The sequence below is a fragment of the Amblyraja radiata genome, chromosome 2, assembly GCF_010909765.2.
Source record: "Amblyraja radiata isolate CabotCenter1 chromosome 2, sAmbRad1.1.pri, whole genome shotgun sequence".
Lineage (NCBI taxonomy): Eukaryota > Metazoa > Chordata > Chondrichthyes > Rajiformes > Rajidae > Amblyraja > Amblyraja radiata.
In genome coordinates this window covers 30,769,541-30,787,864 of record NC_045957.1, presented here as the reverse complement: position 1 = coordinate 30,787,864, position 18,324 = coordinate 30,769,541, and the positions used below count along the sequence as shown (strand labels likewise).

The 18,324-nt window shown below is 41.5% G+C and overlaps 1 protein-coding gene across 2 annotated transcripts in view; it reads right to left on the bottom strand.

Moving 5' to 3' along the window:
- rbm33 (RNA binding motif protein 33) overlaps positions 1-18,324 on the bottom strand; it is a 151,516-nt gene that overhangs the window by 30,406 nt on the left and 102,786 nt on the right. For both annotated transcript variants that reach the window (XM_033044324.1, XM_033044332.1), the window contains one exon: positions 14,686-15,312. In XM_033044324.1, the coding sequence (XP_032900215.1) occupies positions 14,686-15,312 (627 nt within the window). The remainder of the gene's footprint in view (positions 1-14,685; positions 15,313-18,324) is intronic.

Sequence of the window (18,324 nt, the reverse complement as noted above, 5' to 3'; positions counted from 1 at the left end):
ATACTAAGGGGCAATTAGGAGTAAGCAACTTGTCAATGGCGGGTAGAGATGGGTGCTTCTGCTGCCATAGATATGAATCCAGAATGGCGTGTTGCCTCCATGGTGCCACGGCCAAGGATTTCACAATGCAGAATGGTTAAAGGGCAAATTAAAGCAGAGGTGTACACAGCCAGAGGTCATGTCCCATTGTGACTCAGGAGAAAATAAAGGCGGTGAGGTTTGGCAACAATACCTCCAATGCCGGTGGGAAAGTGGACAATTAATAAGGTTGTTTAAGATTACAAATGATCTATCTCAAATGGGAACAGCCGATGAAATTTAACTCTGACAAATGCAATTTGTATTTTGGGAAATTAAGCCAGAGATGGACATACACTGTGAATGGCAGAGCATTGAGTGTCTTATTGAACCGTGAAACCTTACAAGTATAGAGTTTCATGAAATAGCAAAAAAGTCACCTGCCTCATTTATAGATTACCTCCAAACTACCATAAGAGAATATCATGCAGATTCTAGAGATTTGTGGGATTTAGTGCAACAGGTTATAACCCCAGCAGAACATGCAAGATGTTTGGTTGGCTTGGGATTCACAACTCATGATTTACTAGCTAACCTGTTTGCCCTTAGCACAGCACGAGAGGATGCCATCCTAGCTGCCTTTACTATCACTCTGCAGAAACCGATTGGTATCTCTAAAATTTAGCGGAGAGGGGGCAGACGAATTTCTGGAGAGATTTTCGGAAATGTATATACCAGTCCGGAGATGTTAATTATCGGAACGGTGCAAATTCACCTCAATATTGTGCAATTTTGGTGAACTGTCTGCCAGCAGCGGTGGCAGAGTAAATAAAAACGAATAACATGGACGGGTCTGAGAAAAGTCCGAGTCAAATGGCCCGTGCAGTTAGATACCATTGGAAGGACAATAAGAAACAGGAAAATCAGCCTCAGATTAAAGTAAAAACTGAATATGTCATGAAAAAGGAGATACCAAAAGGAAATCCATACACTAGTAATTAGCAAACAGGACCCCGGTTCTGTGCGTCAGAATGGGCGAAGATGCAGGAATGCGGGACTACAGATTACCCCCCATGAACTATATGCCCCTGCTCACAGCCAACCCTGTTTCCCCAAAGCCACATTTTAGAGTGAGTAGAGCGTTGGGACCAGACCGTTGCTATAGCTGTGGCGGGTATGGTCATTGGAGCAGGGAGTGTCCAACACGAAAACAAGAAGGAAGGGGCTATCAGCAAGAGCGAAAGGGAGGTTGGCAAGGGAATCGGGGACAGGGGAGGCAAATAAAATTCTCCCAGAATAATCCGTTTTTCCAGACCTGACTGGCCAATTTAGTGTTGAACGGGTGCGATACTCATGAGGAACCTGTTTTATCATTACAAGTAGAGGGGAGAAGATGCACCTTTTTGGTAGACACAGGGGCATCCATGTCATCTATTCAGTCCGTTTACAATCTTCCTAAATCTTATGAAACCCAGAGCCTGTCCAGATTCCAAGGACAAGTATGCCAATACCCCATCTCTATGCCAGTTGAAGAAACATAAAAAAGCAAGACAGTGCAGCATCAATTTGTAATTACCACGGGTCTGGATTGTAATCTGCTAGCTCGGGACTTGCTATGTGCATTCCAGCTGAAAATTGAGTGTGGAGACAACGGAATAACTGTAACCCCATGGGCTCCTAAGAGACAGTGTTACTTGTCAGTGACACCCCAATGGTGGTCCCTAGATTTGGAAGATGAGCCCCCGCTTCTTGTCACCTTAGCATATGATCGGAGTGGTAGAAATATAGAGCTGGAAATCTTTTTCATATCTCGTGGGAAATAGGTGGGATGTAAACCTTTTGGCATTAGTGACCGGACCACAGGGAACAGCAGAATATGTTGAGGTACCTTCAGAATTGTGGAAGCAGGTTTCTGAGGTTGCCCCGCATATTACTAAGAAGGTGAACTTCCCATCTCATGCAAAGTATTTGGGAGCTATGGTTAAGCGAGCAATCAGTCCGGCGAATCCAAACACGAGCCAGGATCAAGAATTGCCTAATAATTGTACTGTTCAATTCTATCACCCACCAAAGAGGGTTACAACGCAGTTACGCCATCATCTGGGGAGTGAGGTACAAGAGTATGTGGACCCACAGGTGTGGGCAGAAGACCCTACTCAGGTAGGATGTGTTCAGATTGATCCCATCCAGGTAGCTCTCCAGAAAAATGTAACACTGACTTCTATGTAACAGTACTTGCTGAAGCACCAGGCAATACCAAGCACTAATAAGTTAATTCAAGGATTGCTAGAACAGGGCATTCCGGTTAAATGTCAATCCGATTGCAACACGCCATCCTAGCAGTATCCAAAGCAGGGAAACCAGACCAGTAGATTGGTTCAGGATTTGCAGTCCATTAATGCCATAGTAGAACCACTTCATGCATTGGTGCCTAATCCAGCTCACATCTTAGCCCAAATTTCAGCACAGGCACAGATCTCTCAATAGTGGACTTACAACATGCCTTCTTCTCCCTACCTCTGCACCAGGACAGTCAGTAACTTTTCGCCTTCACCTACAAACGACAACAGTACACATGGACTCAATTGCCTCAAGGATTTGTGAATTCTCCAACATTATTTTCCAGATGTCTCCAGGGACAGCTGCAAACCTTAAGCTTTCAATGTGGCTCCACCCTAGCTCAGTATGTGGATGATTTACTTGTAGCCAGCCAAGAGGAACAAAGCAACCGCAAAGATACCACTCAGTTATTAAATCATCTATCAGCACTGGGAGATGTAGTCTCCCAATCAAAGGTGTTAATGGCCCAGCAGAAGGTGAAATTCCTTGGTGTGATACTATCAGCAACAGAACGGAGTCTGGAGAAAAGCCGAATCTAACCAATCTGTGAATTCCCTGCACCACGGTAGGCAAAGTAAATGAGACAATGGCTCGGCATGGTAAACTATTGTCGACAGTGGATACCTAACATTGCTCTGGACACTAAAAATTTAACATCATACACTACTATGGAGGCAAGTTTCAATTGTCTGAGGAAACTCAAGAAGCCTTTGATAATCTGAAGAAATCTCTTACAGGCACCAGCATTAAGACGGCCACTTTATGATCGACCATTCCAATTATATTGTACAGTCCTCTCTGATTGCTCCACTGCAGTTCTCACCAAGAAACATGGAGACAAACATCGACCAGTAGCTTACTACTCCTCAAAGATTGATCCTGTAACACGAGGACATCCGATTTGCACACAGATCTTGACTGCGATCTACAACAGCTTATAATCAGCTGCTAATTTGATTTTACAACAGAACATAACAGTATACAGTTTTCACTCAGTTGCTGCCTTGCTGGACAGCTGCAAACTCAACACCTCACCATGGCTTGCCAGAATAAGTATGAAATATACCTGGTCAACAACCCCAAATTGCAGTTCAAGTATTGTACTACCATCAATCCAGCATCCTTTCTCGATAAACCACCGGAAGAACAGATTGAATCAGGGCATGACTGTCTATTTGTAAACAAGGAAAATACTTCTGTTAGGGAGGATTTAACAGATATTCCTATGGCAGACCCTGACCTAACCCTATATGTGGATGGGAGTGCATCAATCAGACCCCTAGGAGAAAGGCTTTCTGGATATGCCATTGTAGATCAAACTGGGAGTAGTACAGAAGCAGCTGCCTCTGAAGCACCATTCTCTGCCCAACAAGCAGAACTGTTTGCCTTAATAAGAGCCTGTATCGTAGGGAAGAATATAAGCGTGAATGTTTACACCGATTCTAGGTGTGCCTTTGGAGTGGATCATGACTTTTGCCAGTTGTGGAGGAACAGAGGATTCTTGACTTCAGCGGGAACACAGATATCCCACCAGAAATTAGTATCAAGCCTTAATTTTGCCAAAACAAATTTCCGTGATAAACAGTAGTGCCCGTACTACAGGTCAACCCCAGTAGATATAGGAAATTGTGCTGACCAAGAAGCTAAAGAAATGGCACGGGAGCGCAGGGTGGTTGTACCCTGATGAGGCAGACTAAAAGTGTAGATGAAGACAAGTCTCCTCGGAAAAGCCAAGACGTCATTAGGTTACAGGAGGACGGTCCTGTGAAAAATGCTGGAATGATGGAAACAACTCGGTTGTACGGTTGATTGTCTGTCAGGATTGTGGGTTACCCCGGCAGGACAAATTTGTATGTCAGATGAATTAGCAATGTGGGTATTTGAATGTGTACACTTTGCAACTCATTGAGGTGCTCAAGCAACCAGCGATACACTGTTAGCTACATGGTGGCATCTGAGGTTGCTGAGCCGTTGTCTGATCTTTCAGCAACATAATCCCGGGAAAGGTGAAAACTGTGGAAGTGGGAAAACATCCTTACCCATGGGTCCCTTTGAAACCCTCCAGATAGACTACATTGAATTGGTAAGATGTCAGGGATATAAGTAAGTGTTGGTATTTGTAGATGATGTATTCAGCAAGTGGATTGAAGCCCATCCTACAGTGGACAACAAAGCCTCTACAGTGGTCAAGGTACTCATGAGAGAGATTATTCCGAGATACGGAATTCCAATTTGGCCAAGTTCAGATAATGGTTCTCATTTTGTAGGACAGATAAATAAAGAGTTTTGTGAACGAATCGGCATCCAGCAGCAGTTACACTGCGCCTATCGATCACAGGCTGCTGGGCTTGTTGAAAGAGCTAACCAGACATTAAAAATGAAACCTGCTAAATTAAGAGCTGAGACAGGGGTTAATTGGTTTAAATTACTTCCTGTAGCATTATTCCAGATACGCACTACACCATGCTTGAGCATGGTGTAGTGCGCATGCTTGAGCCCAGCAGAAATTGTATATGGTCGTCTAATCAGAACCCCATGGAACCAGAGTACCTCAAGAGTTGTTCATTTCCATCATACAACCACAAAATTGACTGATTATGTCTTATCATTGTCCAGAGTATTAAAAGATTTGCATTCCAGGGTACGAGCGGCGTACATTGAACTACCACCTTTAACTACCTCACCTAGAGTTGAGCCCGGTGATTTTATGGTTGTAAAGAATTGGGTAAGAAAGGGTTTGGATGCTTGGTGGGAAGGACCTTATTAGGTCATCCTCACAACCCAGACTACTGCCAAGGTAGAAGGGAGAAATGCGTGGGTCCACCTTCACCATTGTAAAATTATCGGTAGTAAAATTTAAGCTGCTAACTTTTCTTTGAGAGATTTCTTTTAGTATGGATGAGTTGAGTTCCCCTAGACACTGCTGCCATTTGTTTACTTTGGACTACTGGGCATAAGAAGGAAGCATACTAACGTGATTGGCCCTAGAGGATCCATGCCCATGAACAGTTGGGAGGTGGAAACTCATTACTTGGATGTCTTAGAATCTACGCCCATGAAAAGTCGGGAAGTGGAGACTTACTCCAAGCACAACTTCACCATCATCACTGTTGGACTACTGAATTATGGACTGTTGTCATTTCACCCTGCTTGTAAAGATCATGTAATGGAATCCTTCATGGAATGATAAAAGGGGGGAATGTAGATATGCAGGGATTTGGGAACTTTGGAAATGGCAGGTATCTGTGAAAGACTGGGCTTCACAGATAGTGATAATACATTACAAGGTGCTGGAGACCCATGTGACCTAACTGTCGCCAGTAAGTCTGGACCTCTGAAGAAGCTCCAGGAAGCTTCTGCCCATGTGACCCACCTGTCACCACGAAGTCTGGGTTCCTAAAGTGGTTTGTTATGTTTCAATACACTGACGCTTGTTCTGTGTTGGTGATTGGTCTAGAGGGGTTACCTAATTTAATATGTTTTACTTTGTTTCTGTGCACTGAATAGGTGCTGTGATTGGTTTGTAGGGGTTGCCTCCCCCTGTACTTTCGCGCCGTTAGTTTTCCTGCCACTGTACAGGGGTATATTAGGGCGATCGTTTCATTGGGGGGGGTGTCAGTTGTCTTTCCTTCTGTTCTGTTTACGCGAGGCTGCTGAGGGCTCGAGTGAGTGCATCCGAGGCCGGCTCTGTGGTGTAGTATACAAATAAAGAAGGGTTTGGACTCAGTAGTTTTACTGAACCAGACTAGGGAGAGAGTATTAGATCCGAAATCAAAAATCCATGACCTCAATGAATTGTAGGCCAGGCTCAAAGGGATGAATGGCCTACATCTTTTTATCTTTGGTCCTCTACAATGTTTGGTTACTTTGCATTTAAATGTGTGCTTCTTTGATGGCCTTCTGCACCACAAACACATTAATTGCCACATATTTAATTATTACTTTCTTCCCATTTGACCTGCTCTGATGTCTTTCTATAGAGCAGCTCTCTCCTCACTGTCAACCATAACCATTTATCATAGTGCATGAGTGAGACATTTAGTTCAGGACTAATCCACTGTACTGTACATAGTAATTTTATATTACTGTATACTTTAATTTTTCACCATTGTTATATAGTGTTATATACTATTAAAGTTTGTACACTACACTAATACCAACTGCTGACGGTTAAAGGTGCAGAAATAGAAGGTTTTGTAAATGCTTTCCAAGCCTAAGGCACAAACTTTCAAATGCCCATTTTTTAGACATATAATGAAATTCTTCTCTCAGAATCTGAAGATAGATTCCAGAGTTCTTTTCTGCATAGAAGATTTTTAGCTGGATCAGGTTGGCTGTCGTCTTCCTTAGAATCTTCACTTGATGCAATAATTTGCTCAATAATATTTTGGATGATTTAATCATCAGTTAATGTTGACATCAACATCAGCATCCAAATTCGCCCTTTCTTCAAGTTATTTGTCACTACGAACGAGTGGGTTTGAGGATTCAATAGTTTTAAGGATATTCAGGATTTCACTAATTAGCTTCTCTTTGCTTCCTTTGAAACTTTTAAAATCCTTCTCATCAGAGGAATCGTTCTCAAACATAATGTACTGTAAAGTCTCCTCCGGGCTCTCCTCAAAGTTCGATTCTTCACAGAACTCCACACGCATTATAAATTATAAATTGCATCTTTGATGATGAATTTGGATTGAAAGCCTTAAATGCTACCTTTAGAGTTCGCTAGCTTGTGCATTAAATCCTTCCTGCAGAGCAGGGATTTTTTTTTTTTGCAGAATTCTTTGATTGGCTGCATTGGGGATGTCACAATGACAGACTGGAAAGCCAGAAAAAAGACTCTGGAGGGTGGGTCTGCAGTGAGGAAAGGGAACGATAAAGTGCAGGATATAGTTCTCAGCATTATAGCTCACCAGTTCCATTGACAAAGTCTGCAATGAGCCAGAGGTGGATCGGACAGTAACCCTAGCTTATGGAAGGACCGATCTGATAAGAGGGGAAGAAGCTGTTCCCAAGTCTGGTGGTGCCCACTTTCAAGCTCCTGTACTTTCTGCTGGATGGGAGCAGGAAGGAGGAGGGACAAGTCTATCATTATGTTGGCTGCTCTTCATAGCCAGTGTGAAGTGTAAATCTGGTGTATGTGATGGACTGGGCTACATCTACAACTCTGCAAATTCTTGTAGTCTTGGGCAGAGCTATTCCCAAACAAGCTGTGATGCAACCCAATAGTATGCTTTCTATGGTGCACTTCTCAAAGTTATTAGAGGCATGCCAAATTTCCTGTCTTCTGAAGAAGTGGAGGGGTTTGTTGCCTTCTTGGCTATCACATCAATGTGGTTGGTCCATGACAGATCATTGGTATTATTAATGCCAAAGAACTTGAATCTTTCAAACATTTTCACTTTGGCACCATTGATGCTGATTTTGGCATGTACTCCACCGTGCTTCCCGAGGTCAAGAGCTAGCTCCATCATCTTGCTGACATTGAATGAGAGGTTATTGTCCTGACACCATGTTACTAAGTTCTCTGCCTATTTCCTGTACTCATTATTGTTTGTAATTCAGCCCACCAGTGGTGTCACCTGCAAACATTTAAATGGGCTTAGAGCTGACTTTGGCCATACATGCAGAGGGAGTATAGTAGGGGACACCATCACCAGTCGATTGAAGCACTTCATGATGGTAGAAGACAGAGCCACTGGACAGTAATGATGAAGGCATATACATTATTTTTCTTTGGAACCAGGATGAAAGAGGTCTTCTTGAAGCAGGTGGAGACCTCAGAATAGAGTAGTGAAATGAAAAATGACTGAATACCCCTGCTATCTGATCTGCACGGGTCCAAATATGCTGCCAGGGTCGCCATCTGGGCCAGTTACTTTCTGCGGATTCACTCTGAGGAAGGCTGATCTTACATCTGCCATAGGAACTTTTTGTACAGGCACACCTGAGAATGGCAGGGTGACGTTCCTCCTCTGACCATCTGTTCATAGTGGGCGTAGAATGCATTGAGCTCTTCGTGGAGGTGCCCATTGTTGATAGCCATACTGCCAACCTTCGCTTTGAAGCCGATTATGGCATGCAAGTCTTGCCACAGTCTACAGATGTCAGTGACATTGCCTCGGGACTCCAGCTTGATCTGGAATTCCTTCATGACATCCCCAATGGTTCTGCAACGGTTGTAGATAGATTTCTTGAACTAATCTGGATTGTTTGACTTAAATGCTGCAGACTTGCACTTCAGCTAGGAATGGACCTTGCAATTCATCCAAGGTATCCGGTTGGGGAACATTTGTATCACCTGTTCCACTGATTTTCCACTGGTAGATGTGTGGTGCCTTAGAAAGCTCTTGTATTTTTCAGCAACCAAAAACTTTATCTGTGACTGCCTACTAGGGTGGTGAATCTGTGGAATTCTGCCGCAGAAGGCTGTGGAGGCCAAGTCAGTGGTTATATTTAAAGCAGAGATAGATAGATTTGTGATTAGTACAGGTGTCGCAGGCTATGGGGAGAAGGCAGGAAAATGGGGTTAGGAAGGAGATAGATCAGCCATGATTGAATGGCGGAATAGACTTGGGCCAAATGGCTAATTCTGCTCCTATCATTTATGATCTTATGGTGGCATAAGCATGAACAGTAAGATAATGCTTCAGTTAGCTTAAACCTAGATGCATTTCTCTACTTTTCACTTACTCTTGTTGATTCAGGAAGACAACAAATCATGCACCAATCTCATCGGCACAATGAATTTGTTTGGGAAAGGGCACAGCCCATGTTCAACCACCATCTTCCAAAAACAGCTGACTATATATTTTAGCTTTTTTTCTCTCTACCAAAACACCATGTCTTCACCAACCAGCAAAAATGTAGTTTTGTAATTTCCATCATCTCAAAAGTCTCTAGCCTATTCAATCAGCATAGATTGAAACACCGGCACGCCCTCCAAAATTTCAAAACACAGTGGAGTCACAAGAGACTGCAGATGCTGAAATCCTGAGCAAAAAGCAAAAGCCTGGAAGAACTCAATGGGTCAGCCACCATCTGTCAAGTAAAATCAACAGCTGATGTTTCTGGTTCGGATCTGATGGAGTAGGGGGAGAAAGTTGGAAAACGAAGTAGGAGGTGGGACAAAGCAGCTATGATGTAGGTGGATACAGGTGAGAAGGAGGTGCTTGGTAGATAGGTGGAGTAAGTGAAGATGGCTAGGGGTGAAAAGGAGACAAAAGGATGTCAGATAAGGAAAGAAGAGTGAAAGGGGGGGATATGAGTGTAAGGGAACAGGGAGCTTGGGAAAGTGGGGGATAAAAAGGAAATATGGGACTTGGGACGGGAGATGAGCATACAGAGGGGAACGGAGCAGGGTGACTACGGTAATGGGAGATGGCAGGTGAAAGGTTGCCCACCAGGGTTGTGGTGGAGGGTCAAGGGAAAGTGTATTACTTGGAGTTGGATAATTCAATGTTGTTAAAAAGGTAAAATGGTAAAAAAAGGTCTGAAGCAGGGTCTCGACCCGAAACATCACCCATTGCTTCTATCCAGAGATGTTGCCTGTCTCGCTGAGTCCAGCATTTTGTGTCTACCTTTGATTTAAACCAGCATCTGCAGTTCTTTCCTGCATTCAATGTTGATACTATTAGAATGTAAGCTACACAAGCGGAATATGAGGCGCTGTTCTTCCAGTTTGCATGTGATCTTACTCTGACACGGGAAGAGGCAGAGGAAAGAAAGGTCAATATGGGAGCAGGAAGGATAGTTAAAATAGCTCACAACCGGGAACTACAGGCCTTTGCGGTTAGAGCGCAAATGTTCAGCAAAAATGGTCACTTAGTACACACTTGGTCTTGGCAATATAAAGGGAGCCACATTGGGAACACTAAATGCAACAGACGAAGTTGGAAGAAGTGCTTGTTAGCCAGAGGAAGTAGTTGAGGCAGGTACAATAATAACATTTAAGACATTTGGAAAGTTACATGGATAGGAAAGATTTGAAGGACATGGGTCAAATGCTGGAAAGCAGATCTAGCTTAGTTGGGGCATCTTGGTTGGCATCGACAAGTTAGGCCAAAGGACCGATTTCCATGCAGTATGACTGGAATGGTTGCTGTGGTCAATGGATGGAAGTGTTACAGCTCCTTGTTTGCAGAGAAAGGTGCCTGGGGAGGGGGTGGATTGAGCGGGAAAAGATAAGCAAATCAACGAGTTGCGGAAAGAGTGATCTCTATGGAAAGGGGTGAGGACGGGAAGATGTGATTGGTGGTGGAATCATACTGAAGGCGGCGAAAATCAGACAGTGATAATTTGGATGCGGAGGCTGGTGCAGTAAAAAGTGAGGGCCAGGGAACTCAATCTTTGTTCCGTCTGATCCTCCCATGTCCAGTCCCTTACAAGCTACATCTTGGCAACACTTCACACGATCTGTACTACTTCAGCAACTTCCAATTCCTATGCCCCCATCGCCTAATCTTTCCTACTTTACACGCTCTTTATCACTTCAGTAGCTTCCAAATAATCTACTCCATCGCCTAATCTTTACCATGGATGCCCAGAACCTTGACATCTTCATTCCCCATCGGAACAGTCTCAGGCCCTCTGACTCTTCCTTAGCAGAGGCCCAAACCATTCCCTCAACGAATACTTTCCTCTGCCAGGCGGAATGAGTCCTTACCCTCAACGACTTCTCTTTTGACTCCTCACTTTTTTCAAGTCATAGATGAAACCATGGAACCTCACATGGGCTCCAGCTAGGCCCGTGTTTTTATTGGTTACATTGAACACTCATTGTTCCAAATATACCCTGGTACCTTTCCCCAACTCTTTCTCCACTGCATCAACGACTGCCTCGGGACTGGTTCCTACACCTGTGCAGAACTTGATTTCATCAACTTCACAACTGATTTATATCCTGCTCTCAAATGAACTTAGACGTTCTCTGGCACCTCTATCTCCTTTCTCCATCTGTCTCTGTCTCCATCACAGGGAACAGATTATCAATTGACATCTATAACAAACATCCCACAGCTACCTTGACTGTATCCCTTCCCGCCCAGCCTCTTGCAAAGATGTTATCCCTCACTCTCAATTTCTCCATCTACCCACACCAACACCCAAGATGATCTCAGTCGTCCTCGCCTTTCCACCCTAGGATGACTGAGATAAAGTAAACGGGGATTCCTCCAACGCTCTTCACACACACTCTTCCCCCCACCTCCATTGTGAATGTAGCCATCACTACAGTCTCCTCTGTGCACTGCTGCAGTTCTGCTCTCACTCTCCCTCCCCACAAACAGAACAATGATATGTTCCCCTGCTCCTCACATTTCACCCCATCGTCCATTTCTTTCCCATTGTCACAGAGACCACTCTCTCTGCAATTCCTTGGTTTGCTCATCCCAGAGATCAAGGACTTACAACAAACATGGATCACAGTCAGGAAGGGGTTTGGAGTAACAAACACCGTACCTAGACGATATGTTGCATAATACAAAGTGGGGCGGCAGTGTGAGTTGTGGGGATGCAGCAACGAAGCTTCAAAGGGATAATGACAGGTTAAATGTAGAGGGAAGGTAGAACAGAATGTGGAAAACTGTGTGGGCATTTACCTTTGAAGAATAGAAAATATAATAGCGAACTCTTCTTTTTAAAATTGTAAAAGGCTGAAACATGTGTTGGTGTTCAGATGAACATTGGATGTCCTAATACACTAATCAATGATAGTTAATGTGCTTCTTCAGGCCTGACTGCCTAACTATAATCAAGTGTCTGGTTTTGTTCATCATTCGTTCCTACTCTCCTCTTCATCTAACACCTTGTATTTAATGTTCGCAATGTTAAAGGACTGACCACTGACTGCATAATTCTCTTTAAACATTTTTTTTTACAAAACCAAATAATTTAACTTTCAATTGGTAGAAAAACTATCCAATTCTTAATCCCAATATATAGCATTTCAACGTAAATAAATACAGTAAGTACAAGTCAATAGCTTGACATTTTCATAGCAATGGCCAAAAAATATTTGATAATATGGACAATATAGTGCTTAAAAACATGAACATTTGTTCAGGTAGACAAAAATGCTGGAGAAACTCAGCGGGTGCAGCAGCATCTATGGAGCGAAGGATATAGGCAACGTTTCGGGCCGAAACTCTTGTTCAGAACAGTCCCGAAACGTTGCCTATTTCCTTCGCTCCATAGATGCTGCTGCACCCGCTGAGTTTCTCCAGCATTTTTGTGTACCTTTGATTTTCCAGCATCTGCAGTTCCTTCTTAAACATTTGTTCAGGGATGCTTGAAGTAGACGGTTTCCAATATTGAGTCATCATGACACGGAACAAAGATGTAAGATTAAATGCTGGAATCGTGGAAGAATACGGGAGAATAATATTTATAGATTTCCTTTTCAGGGTTAGTGGTCAAATCAAAAACAAGGAATTTTACATGTAATAGTGGGTTGAAGGAAATTGGGTTAAAAGGTCAAACAGCATCTGTGGAGAGAGAAGCAGAGTTAATGCTTCAACAAAGTAGAGAAACATTAATTCTTGCCCTCTCCACTAACGCTGCCTGAACTGCTGAGTATTACCAGCATTCTGACGTCATTCTCTTCAACTGCAGTTTTTGCCTTTTCTAATGGTTTAAAGGGAACTTTATGATTTATAGTGGTTAGGCTTCTTTGCCTAAGGGAAAAATGAACAGACATTAACTCGCCAGGAAGAACCATTTATATTTTGTGCATATGTCTAAAGGTTTTTGCAATTATCAAGTTTAAAAGGACATTGACATTTTTAAATAAAATGTCCTTGATTTTTAAATATCAGTTACATCTTCCTAAATATCTTCAGTATTCTCTTCTATAAAATACATTTTTATCAATGATTTAACTTTAGCAAATACATAGTCTCCAAATGTGCACGCTTCTGCCAGAACACCATTATGTTTTTATTAAATTCCATCAGTTTTGTCTGGAAAAAATCCTTTCCAAAAGACCATAAAAATCTCACCGATTAAATCTTATTCCTATTCCAACACAAGCAAGCGATGATAACACCAAGTACATTCAGCAGAGTGCAAATTGATTAATCCCCTTCTATAGAATTGCACCTCTCTTGATTACACCTATCAAATGTTAAGTACCATTATTCTGAAGTAACAACACATGACAAATTCCCCATCCATTTGCTGCAGTCTTTGTGGTCATGCTAGTCTGTACTAACGCTGATGAAAAATTAATTTCCCTTATCTACAACTAAGTCCCGAAATCCAAATCCTGCAAACTGGCAACTCTTTCTGTACAGGTATTATGAAAACCTCTAAAGATTAATTGCATGTCAGGTGACATTAAATTAATTTCTGTATTCCTGACAGACATTTGATACTCTGTACTGAGAGAAAAGATAACATTGTCAAAGTGCACAGAGCGACAGCAGTGCAGCTTCCCAGAATTGCAAAGATTCTCTTTATAAAAAGGCTACACTGCACTGTCAAAGGCACTGCCACCAATTCAGCTGCCGGCAGACTTACCAAGACAAGAATCTATTAACAGTGACACAATGCTTTTATTACGACTTGCAAATAAAAAAAATTCAGATTTATGTCCAAATCCCATCGGCATTTACAGGAAAATAAGCAGATTTAACATTCTTCTTTCATTCTAAGCCGCAATCATTTGAAGTATTATTAAGATCGGTCTAAAGTTTAATTAGTACACATGGGCTTTACCTACAGGCGATTTTATTTTGTCGTTATTATAGATTATTTTTGGACTTCAAGTCATACCATCTGGCAAAAAAATCAGATCACCATAGAATCAAAATGTTGATATTTTTAAAGAGTATTTTTATCAAGCTATCTTACGGGCATACTTAAGAGATAAGCCAGATGGTATCCCATGCTTTCAATATGCTCAAATGTATAAGAAATCTGTGAACTACTGTCGAAATCACTTAATACTAAATCAAAAATATCCAAATAAGGTAACACAGTATGAATAATTACTTTCATCACCACAAATGAAACCTTAAGATGATTTGCCAATGTACTTCAAAAAAAAAATCTTATATCATCTCTGGTAATATCCAGTTTGAAAATAATGGTCATTTAAAGCAAAGCGATCCAGAAATAAAATAAACAAAACTCAGTAGATATCTGCAACATATATAAAAATAATTCACGTCAATTTAGCTAAAGTAACTGCTATTTATGCATTGAAAGCTCTCCTTTCCTCAAGGTTTTCTATTGATACTCCTGACTAATATGAAAAACATTTTAAAAATATTTATTTATTTTAATTTAGCATTATTACACATTTTTACAAAGAAACGTAGGTCTTACCATTGTTGGTAGCTTGAGTACCCTTATTTTGGGATTAATGTGAGGCCCATCCCCTCCTCCACTATTCATTCTTTGCATTACTGTCCGTTTAACACCAGGCTTTAATTCTTGGGACTTGACTGCAGATTGTACACTGGGTCCAGGAGTCCCAACTGTTTTAGACTGGGCTAGTTTGGGAAACTGCAGTTGATTTAAGGGTGCAGGTCTGATCTGTTTGATTTGGTTGACATTTCTTCTCATTTCTGTCTGAATTTGAATATTTCCAGATTGTTGAGTTCTATTGACTTGCTGCTGTACTCCTATACTTTGTTTTCTTGTGAACAGTCTAGTCTTTATATTTGGCTGTTGGTGATTTACAGCCTGTAACAAAGCTGGGTTAAAATTCTGGGGAGCCTGTTGCGTATTTGCTTGGTGTTGATGTTGTTGAGGTGGTTGTTGGGCTGCAAGTGGTTGTGGAGGCTGCTGCTGCTGCTGTTGTTGTGCAAGTCTTTCAAGAAGTTCTTTCTTTCGGGCACCAGCTTGCTGCTGCCGTCGAAGCTCCTTCTGTCTCAGTATTTCTTCTCTGAGTCTTTTCTGTTCCTCAATTTTCAAACGATACACTCTCGTTTCTTCATCTTCGTCTGGAGACTGGCAGAGGGGAAAAAAGGATTAATAAATTTAATAAAATAAAATGTCGGTATTGAATGAGATTAATTTAAACTACTTTGAAACCACCTTTTTAAGAGCTGAAGCTGGAAAGAAATCTTCCTCTGACAAAATTATACAATCAGTAACTTGGAGATAGTAGTCTGCAAGTTTGTTGCCACAATGAAAATAGTGAGGAGTTAGTGGAAATTACAGCAAATCCAGGCAAGATGCACCATTTTTCTTTTTTCTTAGTTTTAACCTGGTATTGGCAATGAGTGGTAGTCGGTGAACTGGTGTGTTACTCGTGTGAAATGTGGGAGATCAAAGAGAAGTCATGTTTGCAGGAAGTGTATTCAGTTCGAGTTTCTCACAGACCATTTGATCCAATCAGACCGATCGGAGGGTCAGTTGGACTCAGGAAAATATAGGAGGCAAAATGTGTTATCGATAGGAGTTTCAGGGAGGTTGTCATACTGCAAGTTCAGCTGGATGGGTAATTGCCAGGATTGGCAGACAGATAGATTAGAAGTCTTCTGGGACTGTTCCTCTTTAACAAATACATTGTTTTGGATACTGTTTGGGGGTAATGGCCTGAGGGAAAAGCTACAGCTTGATCAGTTGCACTGTGGTTGGCTCTGTCGTACAGGAAGGTAGGTCAAAGTCTAGGCGAGCAGTAATGATAGGGGACTCTGTAGTCAGGATCATTGGTAGGCAGTTCCATGGATATGAGAAAGACTCCAGTATGGCAAGTTCCCTCCCTGGTGCAACAGATAAAGAATGTCTCTAAATTGCCACGGGACATGCTGAAAGGTGAGGGAGAGCAGTCAGAGGCCTTAGTCCATACTGGTATCAATGACAAAGGCAGCGATGTGGTCCTGCAAAGGTAATACAAGGAGATAAGCAGAAGGTTAAAGAGCAGGTCCTCAGTGGTTGTAATCTCAGGATTACTCCCTGAACCACATGCTAGTGTAAGTAGGAATAGGTGGATAAAGCAGATTAATGAGTGGCTGAAGAGTTGGTGTAGGCATGAGGGCTTCAACTACTTGGACCACTGGGATCTATTTGGGGTCAGGAGGTGTCATGTACAGGAGGGACAAGTTACATCTAAACTGGGCAGCGAGGAAGAGATTCAATTTCCTTGTGGGGGTGTTTGTTAGTGCATCTCGGGAGATTTTAAACTAGTTTAACAAGGAAATAATACCCAAAGTGGAAATGCATCAGATGAGAAAGAGGAAACAAATATAGAGGCTAAACCAAGTTATTTCACCAGGCAGAGGCAGGACAGGGGAGTGGAAGGTCTGATAGGCTAAACTGCATTTATTTTATGAAAAAAGTATCTTGGGTAAGACAGATGAACTCAGGAGCAAGGATCAGAACTGAGGATTGCGATATTAAACCTATTCCAGAAGCACAGCAAAGAGATAGGCAGGGAAATCCCTGGTAGGTATACAAAAGCTGGGAAGGGGTTGCTGGGGAGAGAGTAGGTCCCAAGAATCAACATGGCAATCTATATGTGGAGCCATGGGAAATGGGCAAGGTTTTAAATTAATACTTCTCATCTGTATCCACTGTAGAAAAGAATATGAAAGCTAGCGGGTTCGAGGGAGGGAAAAGCGATATTCTGAATCATATCACCATTAAGAAGTTACTGCTGTTGGTGGTCCTGAAATGCATACAGATCAATAGGAGAATAATAAAGAGAATGGAGAAAATGCAGGAAAATAAGTCTCTGCCAGGACTTAGACAAGAACTATAGGATGTGAGCTCAACTTTGAGTTGAAACTTCTTAGTCTGCATTAGATTGATGAATACCCAAAACATATGTTCCTTGGTTTTACTTGTTTTCTTTCACAGTTAAGATTTTCTTGTTTTCTTTCACATTTCATTTCCTTAAAATTACGAAGTATCTTATTCCTCTTTTAATTTTGTAATATTTTAAGCAGTACATTAAAATTACCAATTTCCTTCAAACAAAATATACACTGAAAATTTCCCTTTCTTTACTTAGTTTCAAAAATTGATTATTTTTGTTAAAAGGTTTTTTTAAATGACAGATGCAGGGTTATAAAGTACAGGAATAATATTCTCGCATTGACACAACAAAATGGATAATTATATCAGACCTGCTAAATGTTAATTCCCCCAAAGAATACAAAATGCCTGGCAACTCAAATCTATCTACGATATCTGATGTAAATCCCAAGCCCCATTCTCAAAAGAACAGGGCAGTGATTTTAGTAAAGGTAGTATATAAAATTAAACTGTAAACCAGCAATGAAAACCTAATGACATTTACTTGGTGGCATGCTATTAGGAAAAGCATATAATTTCCCATAATGCTAAATATATGTAAAAATGGTTAATCAGAGGATATTTTACTATTCCATACATTAAATAAAAACCTCATTCACGACAATCACAGTTGATTGTCTGCGTGTCCAGACAATAAAAAACAATTTGGTAAACATACATCACCATGTTACTGGGTCTCCAATTAAATTGCTCAAAATTATATCTTAACAAAGGCAATAATTTCTCTGGTAGCATCACTTGATCAGATTCCACCATGCCTCTGCTCAAACTACTTTTGGAAGCTGTTCCCAAGCTTCCTCTTGGTCGTCCACATATTTCTTCAGCATCATTCCTCACAACAGGACTGCAATGGATCTTTAATTCATGTTTCCCCATAGGTGAAAATATTTTCGATGACTTCAACCAGCATCTTCACAAATAATTATTGGCGATTCCTCCCTTATCCAGCTTTTCTAGACGAGCCACTGCTAAAAGTTAGACAATTAAATGTAGGGCGAGAATCAGAGGATACATTATAGAAGAGCAGAAATATTGAGCAAGGAATCACATTTGTTGCTATTCCCATTATCTTCAGATCATTCCTGATTATGTTACCTGGCTAAACCCTTTTTCAGTTTTTGAGTAATTTTCCTCTTGTGTTCACTACAATTTTGCTTGCTTTTCAAGTGTACGCAATTATTGATAAGATAATGTATCTGA